This window comes from Grampus griseus, assembly GCF_964374135.1.
Source record: "Grampus griseus genome assembly, chromosome: 18".
NCBI lineage: Eukaryota > Metazoa > Chordata > Mammalia > Artiodactyla > Delphinidae > Grampus > Grampus griseus.
The window spans coordinates 14989647-15005029 of record NC_139012.1 but is presented as its reverse complement, the minus strand read 5'-3'; the positions used below and the strand labels follow the sequence as shown (position 1 = coordinate 15005029).

Here is a 15383-nt window from a genome sequence, read left to right as displayed (position 1 = left end):
TTTCTTTAGGTCTTAATTAGCTTCTTGTTAAACTATAAACGTTATCATTGGACCACACATGGTGGGACAGACAAAATGGAACACTTGGTTGCCAGCCTAGGAAGGTCCCCACTGATTAACTGTCACCAGGCTGATGCTGGCAGTGCTGATTTCTAAGTGTGCTAACGACCAAGCTGGAAAAACCCACCCGCCGTCTGATCTTTCATTAAAAAGAAAGGTAAACGGAGCATACGAGTGGGCTTGCGTGAAGCATATCACCTTAATCTCTGAAACCCGAGGGTCAAGTGTTTGTAAATATTTCCAGTAACCAATATCATCAATTCTCCTTTCTATTAAAAAGGAAACCCACTTTAACTTGGCAGTGTGCATGAATCTTTAGCTCTGGGACTAGCATTTTCGGGGAATATCCCATCCCTGCAAATTCCAAACTAAAACGCTTCTGTTGATTTCAAAAGCGGGAAAATGCTGTGATTCAGTTAAAATGGATGAGTTTACTTTTAAAGGGTCCAAAACACAGAGATCTTTCAAACAGGGCAAGGCAGCCTAACTAACAATCACTTTTGTCCAATGGGGATTTGAGGGAGGGGGTGGGGAAAGGGTCAACACACCACAGAAATCTCAAAATGACAAAGTCATTGTTCAGTGAAAGAGGCTGGAATGCTTTCTACACACTTTCCCTGACATCTCTACACAATGAAATGCAAGGGTCAGTGGTACTGAGACAAGCAAAGGCAGTTCCACTCTTTGCTTCTATAAAAGCAAGTGACCCAACCCTATTATGCCCTGGTCTCAGGCTGGCTTTGTTCTCAATATCCAGATGCAGCCAGCTTGTTCTTTTGCGCTCCCCCCTCTGGAAAGAAATGACTGAGAACACCTCCTTCACATTTTCTTTTTCTTGGGCATTTTCACTTCATAAAGCTGCAGTCAATGTGTTTTGTGTGTGGTGAGGAGGGAATGACACGTTCCATGGTGGTCCCCGCCACTGCCAGCATTGGTGGCTCAAGCAACCTCAGGATTAGCCCTTTGTGTCCGTGAAAGGATATGAAAAGTCAGTTATTTAAGCTCAGCCAAGCTGCTGTGTTTTGTTTTGTTTTGTTTTGGGGTGGATTAGGGGTGTGTGAGGAGGAAAGGTTTTGCAATTCCGTTTTCCTCAATAAACTACATCATTTTGCCGTATGCAAGTTTGCATGCTCAGAGCAGTTCCCAAATTTTATTAATTAATATGCCTAAACCCAACCTTCCGAACCTTACTGGCAATTGTCACGCACTCATTTTTCTATTGGGAGACTTCTTGAAAGTGGACATTTTAATGGAAAGAATTCTGGAATAATTGTGACTCTTTACTCAATGTTATCAGGGATCTTGAAGTTTCCGAAATTGTATGGAAATATTTAGTACTCAATGGTCTATTCAGAAAACAACTGTTTTTCCCCCCCTGTAGGTCTACATTGGAAAATGTCCATTAAATTCTTCAGGATTACAAACCTAGAATCTTTGTGGCACACACTCGTGTGGTGATACAGATGGACCTGGAAACTGTCTGCAACAATTACTTTATTATAACATAATGCTGTTACTGGACTATTTTTCCTAATGAAAAATATATGTGTTATTTCAAAAATAACTAGCCATTATTTAGCGCTTAACATGTAGTTAGAATTTTATTGACTTCATTATGTCTTCCCAACAAACTTTATGAAGTTGGTAATATTTTCTCTATTTTACAGAGAAGGAAAGTGTAGCTTTGTGGTAGAGAGGGAGAGAGCTAGGACTCAAGCTTGGGAAGGGAGACTGCGGGGCTCCCCACTCCAGCACTCCTTAAAGCTACTGACGTCACAGACGATTATTCCCTTAACATATAATCAGTATATAATACAATAGCACAATCACACCACTAAAACATCAAGTTTTTCCTAGAGAACAAAGAACACTGGAAAAAACCCTTTTCAGGGCTCTTACATCCTCAGGCAGAATCACACTAAATATACCACATCAAGTGGCTTTTTTTAATGTTGACCTCCTTCTTCCTTTAGAATGATGAACAGCTCCAATTTGGCCAATAACTATAATTCAACTGGACACGCAACGTATCTGGTAACTACAAGAGTCAAACTAATGGTGTACAAACTCGTAATTCCCCTGTTAGGATATGGGGATAATAATGCCATCACCTGAGGAGACGGACTGTCCTGCAGTGTGGAACCCCTATTAAGAATCCAGAGTTTTCATTAGAAACATAAGGCATTGCTACTTGGATGTCCCAAAGATAAACCTGGACAAGTCAGTGCCTCGTCCTGTCTTCCCTATGTTGGCAAAATCCTATCCTTCTGGTGGTCTCTTCTTCCTCTCTGTAGCCTTCCATCCAACACTCCAAACCGAATTCCTGTGCTTGAGACACAAGTTACTCTGTGATCCGTCCCACTCGGCCTCTCCATCTTTATCTCCTTCGATGACTGACCCCCAGGCTCCACGATCCAGCTATTTACAGTATGCTGGCCCCCGCCTCCATCCTGCACTCTCCTGGGCTCCCTGCCATTAGTGCATCCTCCATCTCTACATGAGGTTCAGGAATCAATGGGAAGCCGTCCCCAGTCTCTCCGGGCAGGGCTACAGAAGATGCCCCCTTAACTGCTACAATCTGAATAGCTAGTCAATTCTAGAATAATACAAAATCTTCATGTTTTGGTATAATTTAACAGCAGAAATAGGTATCATGTCACGAGTTTCTCTTGTGTAAATCACATCTGTAGTGCATCAGCTACAGTTTCTAAAACACTTCTGAAACTCTCAGCACAGAATTCTCCTATATTTCTCCAATTCATCCCTCCCCCCCACTCATCTGTTGTCTCATCGACACCTTTTTTATTTAAGTGACACCTTTATTAATTCCTTCCAAAGTATCCAACTTGCCAAACAACTCTTCCATTTGGAATCCAGAGATTTACAGTTAAGATAATACAACAAGGGCAAGTAGTGTGAACAAGTTTAGGAAGAGTCACAACGGATTCAGAACAAAGATAACAAGGTTGAGGACTGGAGCAGAGTGTACGCGCCCTGGAGACAGCCACCAGAAGCATATTTTACAGAGGAAATGGAGAGATGATGTGACGCAGGAGGAGGTGAAAATGAAGAAACGGATTAACCGAAAAAGAGCAGTTGCTGAATCTGCCGTCCCATCTAGAGGCAATCAGCCTCCTGTTTCAGGGTCTCTTCTTTTCTGTAAGGTATGGACATTGTTTTATTGCAGAATAGAGTGGTCAAGAAAAGCTTCATTAATGTGGAAGAGAGACTTTTTCTGGTCCTTAAATACTGAAGCACTGAGAGGCTCCATTTGAGAATGGGCTAAAGATGTGCAAACGCAGACTTCCCCGGCGGTCTGGTGGTTAAGACTCCGCGCTTCCACTGAGAGGGGCGTGGGTTCAATCCCTGATCGGGGAACAAAATCCTGCATGCTGCACGGCGCGGCCAAAAAGAAAAAAAAAAAAAAGATGTGCAAACACAAACACGCAAACACGCAAACACACACACACACACACACACACAGACAAACCAGTAGATCAACAGCCAGTCCATCAGACATGTAAAGTTTCTTTCCAGGAACTGTAGGGAGATTAGATTTAGGGACTAGGAAATTTCAATTTTACTCTCTAGGCCTGGGCTCCTTCATGACATAAATCACTGGCAAAGAAAGAGAAACAAATCTATGTAGATGTGTATTCCGAGATGGTACTGCACCGTGGGAAAAGAGTCCTACTCCAGTGTCAGGGGTGGTGAACGGCCAGTCTCTGAGGATCCTGGGATCCGATGATCCCTTCAAGGGTCTCACCCTTTTATGATATATTAGTCTGCATTTCAGTGAAAAAGCAAACTTAACTTCTGAAATTATTTGGGCATTGGAAGCAAAAATAATAAAGGTATCTGATCTTAGAGGATCGCAGGCAGGCTAAACTATGTAACACAGTATTCATAAGGAAAAGACAGAAGAAACACAGAAATAATACAAAGCAGGTGTTTTGTATAATTACAAAACATTAAATGAATTACCTGAGATTTCATTTTAGGGAACGAGAAAGAAATTAGATGAGAAAAAGTATATGGAACAAACACTTTAGAATGAAAATGATCAACTATATTTCAAGGTTTATCAAATATACCCAAGGATGAGCAGAATCATCACAAATGAGTTTGTGGGACTTCCCTGGTGGTCCAGTGGGTAAGACTCTGCGCTCCCAATGCAGGGGGCCTGGGTTCAATCCCGGTCAGGGAACTAGATCCCGCATGCATGTCACAACTAAGAGTTCACATGCCCCAACTAAGAGCCTGCATGCCGCAGCAAAGATCCCGCGTGCCACAACTTAGATCCGGAGCAGCCTAAATTAATTAATTAATTTTTTAAAAAAATGAGTTTGAACACACTTGGCACTACCTACATCCTTTAAAACAAAACCGAACTGAAAACCCCCTCCAAGGCCCTTGCCAACACCACTCTCAGCTAGTGACAGACAGACAGACTGTTGCCCATTGGGAACTAGGCTTCCAGCAGCCCCTCCTGCCCCACCATCCACAAAGGCCTTTTCCTCTCATCTGGGATCAAAGGTCGCTTTCTAGAAGCCACGCCCACCTCCTGGACCAGGCTCCCTTACTACCTCCAGCCCCACACCCAGTTTGCCTTCCAGGACTTCCCCCAGGGCGCTGCCACAGTTAGGATTCCAAAGGCGGCCAGGGGTGGATCTCTGTGTGTCTCCCTCCCCTTGGGGGCCTGGAGGGGAGGATTCCTGCCTGATCCACCCCCATACTTCAGGGCGTCAACGCTAATCCCTGTTTGTTGAGGGGAAGGAGGGGCAGAGGAAAATATTACCCACCACACACCCCCAACCCCAAAACTAAACACCCAACCAGCAACTCCTCCGCAGACCCTACATTCCGGATGGGCCTCTCTCTGGTTTTACTCAGACTCCTTCCAGGAGTAGCCTGCCTTCCTCCACGTCTCCTGAATTTGCAGCCCTTTGCAGTCTGGCCCCGCCCATCTGAAACCTGCTTCTTAGGTCACCAGAAGCCTCCTGATTTCTAAATCAACTGACAACTTTCCAGGGACTTACCTTCTCCTTTGCACTTAACAGACTTGTCCTTCCTCGGTCCCCCAACCTATTTCCTCATCTCTTCATTGTGTGTCTCCTCTGCTTCCCTTCTCTCTCTGCTTTCCCTCCGAATATTAAGGCTTCCATAAGGATCTTTGCTCCTGAAATGCTTCACTCTCTCTCTGGGCAGTCTTATTCATTTTCACAGATTCAGTAAAGAATACACAGGTGCCATACTCATCCCAGGTCTCTCTTTTTTTGTTTGTTTGTTTGTTTGTTTTTTTTTGGTACGCGGGCCTCTCACTGTTGTGGCCTCTCCTGTTGCGGAGCACAGGCTCCGGACGCACAGGCTCAGCAGCCATGGCTCACGGGCCCAGCCGCTCCGCGGCATGTGGGATGCTCCCGGAGCGGGGCACGAACCCGCGTCCCCTGCATCGGCAGGCGGACTCCCAACCACTGCGCCACCAGGGAAGCCCAGCAGGTCTCTCTTTCAAACACCAGACTCTTACTTCCAATTAAGTACAGGATGCTTCCATCTGGAGGTCCAAAAATGTCAAGGAAGATCTGGGTGTGGAAATCAGATTTGTCTCACACTAAAGCCTTATCCAGTCTCCTATCCAGTATACTCCTGTTGTAACTTACCACACAGCACAGTACTTGCTGACTTTCGATCTGTCTCTCCCAGGAGAGTGTGCCTCAAGGAAGATGGGAATTAGATTTCATTCAACTCCACATCCCCAAGCCCTGCATGGTGCCTAGCACACGCCACACACTCTAATGAATACTTGTCCAATGAACGAAGACAAAGGGTTTACCTTTTTCATCCCCACATCCCTAGCACATAATAGAAGCTCGATAAAACACTACTGCAAACAATCCAAAAATGAAGACATGTTGTGGGAAAGAGAAATATTGAACGAATTACAAATCCACACATCACAAATATGCAATGGAAATAATTCGTTTGAGAGAAACTTCAAGATTTCCCATTATATTTCTAGTTGCAAATACATTCACAAAACCATACAACTGGCCATCAAATATTACAAATTTACTGCATTATTAAAATGATCATTAAGAATTAATTTAATCCTTAATAAATTTTAAATTTAAATACTACTGAAACATAAATATTATGTATGTATGGTACCATTATTAATTAAATCAATCACTGTTTTAAGAAAGTGAGAGGCTATATTTATGTTGTTGTTATTTATGCTGTGGCATTAGGAAGTCAAGTCATACACTTAAGAATGTGAATTTTAAGTGACCACATTTTGTTTGTTTGTTTGTTTATGTTTATTCAAATACATTATGTTTTGAAGGCCAAAGTCCTATTCAAAGAATTCTCCCTCATTGATTTCTCACATACGAGGTTTATATGGCCTTTATACTTTGTATTTCAATCCCTATTTTCATAAAGATATTTAGTTTTCATGAGTGAAGAACCATGTTCGGGATTGATAGATGACTTGGTTTTTAAAACATTGTTAATACTCAAAGCTGTTATGATTTTTGAGAAAGCAAACAAACAAAATGTGTCTGAACAGCACTTTAATAAGCCAGATGTGCACTGCCAGCCACTGGCTAACTTATCTAAAAAGCCCAAGGCAACGCTGAGATAACCTGCAGACTGTTGCTATTTTGTATAAAATATTTATTTCCTATATTTAAAAAACTTCCCCCATTTCTGGCCTACCCTTCCAAAATGCCTCGTCAGTCAAAAATTGGTCTCTCTTCATTCACTCGTGTTCCATGCCTGTGTCAGCTCAGGTTCCCATATCCCACACATTAACCCCACTGTTCCTCTGGAATTCTCACTGGAATGTTGCACAATAGTAAATTACACTCATTTCAAAATGAGCTGTGTCACTGTTTCCCATCAGCATGGATATGAAGCACTAAATGAAACCAAAAACAAAACAAAAAGCAAACAAAACCCCACAAATGTTCACACAAATACGAATCATTTGTTGAAGTCCAAGGGACAAAGTTAAGTAAATACCTTCCATGTGGCCAGCAAACTTGCTCACGTTTTAAACAGAATTTTCTCATCTCAGTCACTGTGTTAGTGGAATAATAAAATCTGACTTCTGACTGCCTTCATGGGAGTATACCCCCTCCCCCATTATGAGGGCTCTGTCTCAGTTCCCTGTCTTCAATTCATCAGCATCAGACTTAACTGGAGACACAATTATGTTCTAGGCCAATGGTCCATATTTCTGAACTCTTACTTACAAAACCAACAAAATTATCATTGTCTTTCTTACAGATAAAGTAATGAAACATGCATGCTACGGATTAAAAAGTTACCATAGATTAGTGCAATTACATTATTTCTGTACCTGCTTGATTTTAATTCTCCTGAAAAGTATTATCACATGCTTATCTTCAGTAAGAAACAAACATTAAACATGTCAGTGTTGGTTTTAATACTCTGAAAAGTGGAAAGATATCTAAGCTTTGAATTTTGATTTGTATTCTATTTGTTACTATAAATCCTGCCAAGTTCTTTCTGGCTCAAGAATAAGAGATGACATGTAGATCAGGAAGGACCACAAGATCAAACCAAGGTTAACTTCTTGATACGGAATTTCCCAACCCTTTCTAAAGTCAGCTGTTGGGTTTAGAAGGACTCACGTTCTGCGAACTTCCCTGAGCAGAGGAAGACCTGCTAGTCATTAGGATTCTGACCCTAAGAATCAGATGAGAGACATTAAAACCCAGGTTCTCCTGATGTCAGCGGCCCGTTTTGCTAATGACATTAAAATCAAAGGCACACAAGAAATTTTCTATCTCAGTTCTGAAAGGGGATGACAAAACTCTTCAGAGAAGCTGATGGGCCAGACAAGAGACCTAAAAGTCACTTCCATTTCAGATTCCTATGCACTTGTGAGGGTGTTACTGTTAACAAAGATAATATTCAGGATACCTTTTATCCTGACTTTTTAAGTTAGAGGATTGAGTCCAAGTGGATAAAATTTCCTTAAAAAAAAATTAACTCCTTAAAAAAAAAAAAATAGATCCACGTCTTAAGCAAAGCCATAAGGTGAGTCAAGCTGATTGTCATTTTGACCTTCCTTTGCTTTAACTCGGGAGCCTATTTAGAAATGTAACGAGCAACCCTCTTCATTCGGTTCAGCTCAGCTGGCAGAGCTAATAGGCTTCTAATTAATTTCCAGAAGATTGCTGTTATAACTAACAGGTTTTAAACATTTGGTTGATTGGGGAAAATGAATTGAATATAATGTATTTGATTTGGAAAATTAGTTTTCATTCTATGTGCTTACCATAATAGTGTTTATTTTAAGTTTACATGATTCCATTAAGAGTCCCAGATCACCACTGGGTTCTTTTCATCTTTACAGCGTCCTATCCAAATTCAAAAAAAGAGAAAAAAAAAAATCAATTTACATTTTGATTTTTGTTGGCCTTTCTTTGAGGGCAGTTCGACTTCATTTTTGTGGCTTTAATAAAAATCTTTGCTTGCTAATAGAGCAACAGGTCCAAATACTTCAAAATGATCCCAGTGATACCTCGTCAAAACCCCACTCATTGAATGCAAATCCTCTGGAGAAAGGCTTCTGCACACAAAGATGAATCAGTTACTGCACTGTTTATTAAGTTTCACCTGATTCCTCTGGATAACCATTTAAACAATGAATGTTGGGAAATGTCTCTTAAAGAATCAACAACAATGGCAGGGATCAGGGCTTTTATATTTAACTAATACCATCTTATAAAGGAGAAAATATTTCTTCCTGAAGGGATTATGGGAGCCTTCTTAGAGACACCTGCAAACAAAACAAGTGACAATGGATCTTTATCATAATTGATAACTGAGTCATCCTTTATAAAAAAAACTCCTTTCTTGAAGACAATAATATTGAGATTTACTATTGCAATTAGATTCAAGAAATCAGCTAATTGGAACTACTGGTATTTACGTTTCACCAAGATTAAGTTAGACCCTTGTCCCTCAGGTTAAAAAGAACAGTAAGACCCTGCCTCTAAATCCCAGCTTACTTCACATTGGTAAACAGTGGAGGCCTCTGCCCACAGGCTACATTCATTGGCACATTTCTTTGTGACTAACAGGAATGGCTAGAATAATCTCAGGCCTATTATTGATATTTCTGACATAGTTAATTTTCCAAATTAAGTATTTGTGGCTCCTTTTATAAAAATGGCTCCAGGGGGCTTCCCTGGTGGCGCAGTGGTTGAGAGTCCCCCTGCCGATGCAGGGAACACGGGTTTGTGCCCCGGTCCGGGAAGATCCCACGTGCCGCGGAGCGGCTGGGCCCGTGAGCCATGGCTGCTGAGCCTGCGCGTCCGGAGCCTGTGCTCCGCAGCAGGAGAGGCCACAGCAGTGAGAGGCCCGCGTACCGCAAAAAAAAAAAAAAAAAAAAGGCTCCAGGAGAGACCCTAAGTTTTGACTTAAAGAGCACTTGAGCCTTGAAATAAAAAATGGGGGTATGGGGAGCATCAGTATCAAGCCATGACTGCACACCCTAACTGCAGCATTCCTCCTTCCTGGTCTTAAAATGGGCTCGTGTTAGCTGGCACTTAGGGAATGTGAAAAGGCTTCCAACTTAGGAAGTATCAATATTAGCAGCAGCAGCTGGGATTTTAGAAAATGTACACCTTTTGATAAATGTGGTTTTTTTGCTTGGTTGGTTGGTTGGTTTGTTTTTTGGTAGGCGGGCCTCTCACCGCTGTGGCCCCTCCCGCCATGGAGCACAGGCTCCGGACGCGCAGGCTCAGCGGCCATGGCTCACGGGCCCAGCCGCTCCGCGGCATGTGGGATCCTCCCGGACCGGGGCACGAACCCGTGTCCCCTGCATCGGCAGGCGGACTCCCAACCACTGCGCCACCAGGGAAGCCCTGATAAATGTTTTTGATGTCCAAAACACTTGGAAATGAAACAGAAAGTCCCCTCAGCCTGAATCACTTCAAAGTAGACAGAATTAAACAACAGAAAAAAACATCCCAAACGCACAACAATACTAAATGAGATTAGAGCTCAGATGACCTAACATCATTCTTTAGAACTTCCAAGTCCACAGACAAAACAAAGGCTGTGTAGAAGGTATTTCTGTGGGATTGAAGGTTTGTTTTTTTAAAGACACCTTAAGACACAGCAATTAATGTGTTAAAAGAAAAGCTGTCTACAGAAACAAAAAAGACATTTTCTGAGATGACTTTGATCCCTTACTCAAATTATTGGCTTAAAGGTACTTGCTTTTAAAGGCTTTGTATCTTCCATAACTGCTCACTATTGTCCTTGTTAAAGGATTATTTTCACCTTATTATTACTAATCTTTTCTTTGTAAGTAACCACACCTGGCTTTACACACACAAAAAAGTGCAGTAAATATTTGTCCTTTGTGGTAATCCGATGCATAATTTAGTTAATCTAGGCTATCTTTCCGTGAGAGGTGATTGTTTTTCTCTGTTTTGAAATGTGCTCACAGTAAAGGGAATCCACGCCAGACAGCTGAACGGCAGCGGGAGAACCACTTACCAAGCATGTCACTGCTTCGAACCAACCTTGACCGTGACTGTGTAGCCACTCCTACAGCAGGTGTCACTCATGTTAACTCAGCCTGCCGATCACAACCACACCTTTCTCTTACAAACGTGGCCTTTTACTTAATTAAGATAACACAGTCAGGCTGAAAGGCCCATCTCAGCCCCTGTGAAAAGGCCTTGAAAAACAGGCACTTTCCTTTGCGCTGTGAGAACTCTGACATGACTGTTAGTTACCTGGATGAAATCAAGAAATGTCAGGGGCAGCAAGTCATCCATATGCCCAATGTCTTTGGAGAAACGATTCAAAATTCTTCCTGCAAGAACAGGATATGAGAAATTACTCATTTCCCCAGACAGGCCCTTTAAGAGAAACAATTCACGAACAAATTAAAACAATATTTTAAATGCATATGTATTTAATATATTATAGATTCATATGAAATAAGCCAATGTCAGTGGTAAAGAAAAAAATAGACGTTACCTAAAGAGATATTAAAATACCAATGGCAGTGAGCGGGCGGTTGAAATTTTTGGCCCTCATTTTTAAACGGGGGTGGGGAGGGGAGAAGCGGGTCTTGTGGAAGTATCAGGAAGGGTTGGTGGATTTTAGAATGTTCTGTCCTTTTACATCCATCCTACTTAAGACTTCAAGTGCTAGAGGCGGTAAACAATTTAAAATTCATCAATTACTCCTAATTGTTACACTAACTTTGATTTATCAGAATTAATGTTGCTAAGTGATACTTTAAAAAAAAAGAAAACTAATTACAACCTGTCTGCGATTTTTGAATCCCCAGGATGGCGCATAGCACCTTACATCTTGGGAAATTTGGGATTCTTCCAGTTTCCAAGTTGTGCGTTTACTACCAGGGTAATAAGTTGTTGTTTTCAGAGGCGCAGCAAGTGTGAAGAATGAAGAACACGCGACTCACGCTTAAGCATCCAACAAGACCAGAGGGATGGAAGCAGGAAAACAAATATTACTTGACGACTAAAAGATCAGTTCTTTTTGCTTTTATTTCCCTTCTCAAAATTCACCAAAACAGTATACTCTGAAGGCTGCAGGACTGGAAGATAGAACTAATTTGTAATAAATATCTGGTCTTTTTAATGATTAAATTCAAAGGCACTGAAGTAACAACACACGCAGGCACGCACACAGCCTATTCTGGTGTAGCAGCTCCTGAGAAATGTGTTATCTAGGCCCCTGAACTTCTTTCATAACTGAGGCTCCAGGAAGCCAGCCTGCAGGTGAGATGTGGGGCCTCTAGGTGCTCTTCCTGACCTCTGTCAGAGGTGACTTTCTCCCGAAGCCCTTCACACCAAGCCACAGCTGGACACGGCTGGGCGCTGAGTTTCCGCTGCCGGGATGAGCCAGCTCTGCTGTCCTCCGCGGGGCACCTGGCTCACCGGAACCACAGGGTGCGCCCAAGCCGGGGGCTGCAGACATTGGAGGCTTTCGCCCTCGGCCAGGCCAGGCCGTTACAGGCTGGGCCTCAATTCTCCTGTCTCAGGCTTAGGAAATACAGACTCCAGAAACCGTCTTTTAGTGACACGTTTGGAGGACCAGGGACAAATTTTCGGAGCCTCTAGGAATGCTTGCTTTAGAAGGTGATTCTCAGGATTAAAAGGGCTCATGCAGGTGAAGAACCCAGTCACAATGCCCGGTGAGTTAACAGGTGCTCAGCCACCAAGGTGAGATACTGACTATTACCCCCAGGTTCTGCAGCATCACGTCACCTCCGAAAGTGCACCAGACACTGTAGCAACGTCCACCTGTTAAAATGCACTTGCTGATTCAGGAGTGCTGGGGGAGCTAGAGAGTCTGCATTTCTTCCCAGCTGTCAGGTGACCCCCCCCTTTAAGCTATTTCCCAGATCACACTTCGAGGGGCAAGAAGATGGGAATCATTTAATCAATTCTGCTTTAAAAATATTAAAATCAGATGCGCAATTTCCCCACATATTCTTATGCATGTTGCGGCCCATTTAGTTATCTTTTACCTTCTCAAAGCAGCAATGCCCAAATAAGGAATATACACGACAAAAAAATGTTAAAGGCATACTTTAAATTCTTGTGACTTCTTCAATGGAAAAATACAACTTTTTAACGTAGGCAGAATTTGGAAACAAGTACAATTTGTCTTAGAAAGTGTTAAAAGAGATATTGGCTACTCAGGGATGAACAGTATGTGTAAACCACCCCTTTACCATTCACCAGATGTGGGAGTCCTAAGGTCTGAGAGACCCAGGGTTGGCAAAGAGTATAAAATACAAGCAAAGCAAAAACAATGAGAAAAACCCATCTCCCCTCATAGCAACTACAGAAACTGAACAGAATGTCAGAGATCACCAAAAAACTAAACTCTTATTCACCAATGAGCTAGGTATAGAAAAAGTGAGATCAAAAAGTTCGATAGTTACTGCTACTTCTTCTTCTTATTATTTATTTATTTGGCGGGGGGGGGTTGCTTCCTTGGGTCTTCATTGCTGCGCGCGGGCTTTCTCTAGTTGCGGTGAGCGGGGGCTACTCTTCGTTGTGATGCGGGGGCTTCTCTTTGCAGTGGCTTATCTTCTTGCGGAGCAAAGCCTCTAGGCGCGCGGGCTTCAGTACTTGCAGCACGCAGGCTCAGTAGTTGTGGCACATGGGCTCAGTTGCTCCACGGCATGTGGAATCTTCCCAAACCAGGGATCGAACCCATGTCTCCTGCATTGGCATGTGGATTCTTAACCACCGCACCACCAGGGAAGTCCTCAACAGTTACTTCTTTGCACTAAGAAATATTAAGAGAACGAATGGTGTTTGCAGAATATTTCACCTGGCTCTGAAATAGGCTCTTGTAACCAGAGGTGTGATTCCAAGTTCATGGCCTCATAGTACTAAACTTTTCTCAAAACTCTCCAAATGAAATCCTAATGATGAATTCACTTCAACACACATGCCATGACTCTTCACCCACATGACACGTGGCCCCTGCTGGAGTTATCTCTAGGGAGGTAGAGGGAAGGGCAGTTCACGTGAACATGGGGAACCCAATGCATTTTCAGACAGTTCTGTTAGACGGCTTTCTCACATCAAACCGAATCTTGCCTTCCTAGAACATCCAACCTCTGCCGCTTCTTCTGCCCCTATAACCACACAAAGGGAACCTAATTTCTCTTGATATGACAGCCTTTCAAATACTCGACTGAAGTGAATCATATCCTCTCCAGCAACTACTCCCTGGTGCCTCAATGATCCCTCCGAAGGCTCGGTGTCCTATCTTGGCCGCTGCCTCTTGTCCAGACTCAGATGGCCAGTCTCAGTGAATGTCTTGCGCCCAGTATTAAAATGAATACCCCAGGTACTGCTTGATTACCTTAGGGTAAAGTAGTACCACCACCTCTCCCATCTTGCATATCCAATCACAGAGCCAACAATCACGATACATTCTGGTGGCCAGGTCACATTTTAGATGTGGGTATAATGAATATGCACATTGCTCCCATCTGTACTACACAGGAAGATACTGGGGACCAACGAGCAGTATGTATACACTCTAAGAGTGTACCTCTTCTGACCCAGAAATTCCATTTCTAGGAACACATACCCAGGAGTTAATGAGTGCATCAAAGATATTCAGTGTGGCACACTTGGCAAGTCAGAAGTAGAAAACAACTTGAACAAGTCTATAATGTATTACGCGCAATTTTAGTTTTTTCTCTCCCCAGGGGAAGCCAACTCACTGACTAGCCACCTAGTCATTCCGATTTCCCCGCCTCAAGCAATACAAGGCCAGGAGAGAAGCCAGGAAAGTGGACCAGCCTCACCATACCCAGCAAAGATCAGAGGCAAAGTGGCTTTGGGCACGAGCCCTGTGACAGTGGCCCCAGCTCCCATGAGGACCCCAGTTCCCAGCTTCAGTTACAGGAAACTCAGCATCGTTCCAGCTCCAGATGTCCATTTCCTTTCGATCAAGGTCTCCTCATCTGAACTAACTTGTGTAGATTCTGCCCCTAGCAACCCAAAAGCCTAGACTAGAACAAGCGCCACATGTCCAACAAGAGACTTGCTTTCTAAAATTAGTTGGGGGAATTGCACAGTTAAATTTTCGAATTACTAATTACCCTTTTAAGTAACAAAACTAACCTTTTTTATTTTGACCATTAATAGTTAAACTGTTTTTAAACATGGCAATAGCCTTTGGGGCTGCTTAAGGCTAGTCAAGTTGCACTCCAACCTCCACCCAACTACTTTTTTTTTTTTTTTTTTTTGCGGCATGCGGGCCTCTCACTGTTGTGGCCTCTCCCGTTGCGGAGCACAGGCTCCGGTACCCAACTACTTTTTTAAAAAAAATATTTTTATAATACTGTGCTTTCAGCTGATACATTATGCTATTGCCCAGAGCTTGCCACCAACTTCCATTTTTCCTTTTAGAGCTGAGGACTGAGGAGACCCTACATCCAAGTAGAGCCAAAAAGAAGACTCCACACACTCTCAGCAGAGACCTAAGTGATTCTCATGTTTAAAGGCATAGATTTTTCTGACACATTGTTCGGTGAGGGACTGTTTCAGCGAGCTTCCAGATTCCACCTGGGGTCTGGGTATATTCTCAGAACATATCATAGTATAATCTATTTAGTGGTTTGACTACTTTTCATGTATATTAGTCTTGAGTTTACATCTAGATTATACACCCTTTGTAAACATGGACCACATTTCTCACACAATCTGTAACAAAATGCAAAGTGCTGGGCAAGGCAGAAGGTGGGGTTCACTAATAAAACACCACAA

At 42.8% G+C, this 15383-nt stretch overlaps 1 protein-coding gene across 1 annotated transcript in view; it reads right to left on the bottom strand.

The window, feature by feature from the left end:
* Positions 1-15383, bottom strand: part of LOC309835850 (ATP-binding cassette sub-family C member 4) — a 170540-nt gene that overhangs the window by 58810 nt on the left and 96347 nt on the right. The window contains exon 19 of the mRNA XM_082675568.1: positions 10845-10924. Coding sequence (XP_082531694.1) covers positions 10845-10924 — 80 coding nt within the window. The remainder of the gene's footprint in view (positions 1-10844; positions 10925-15383) is intronic.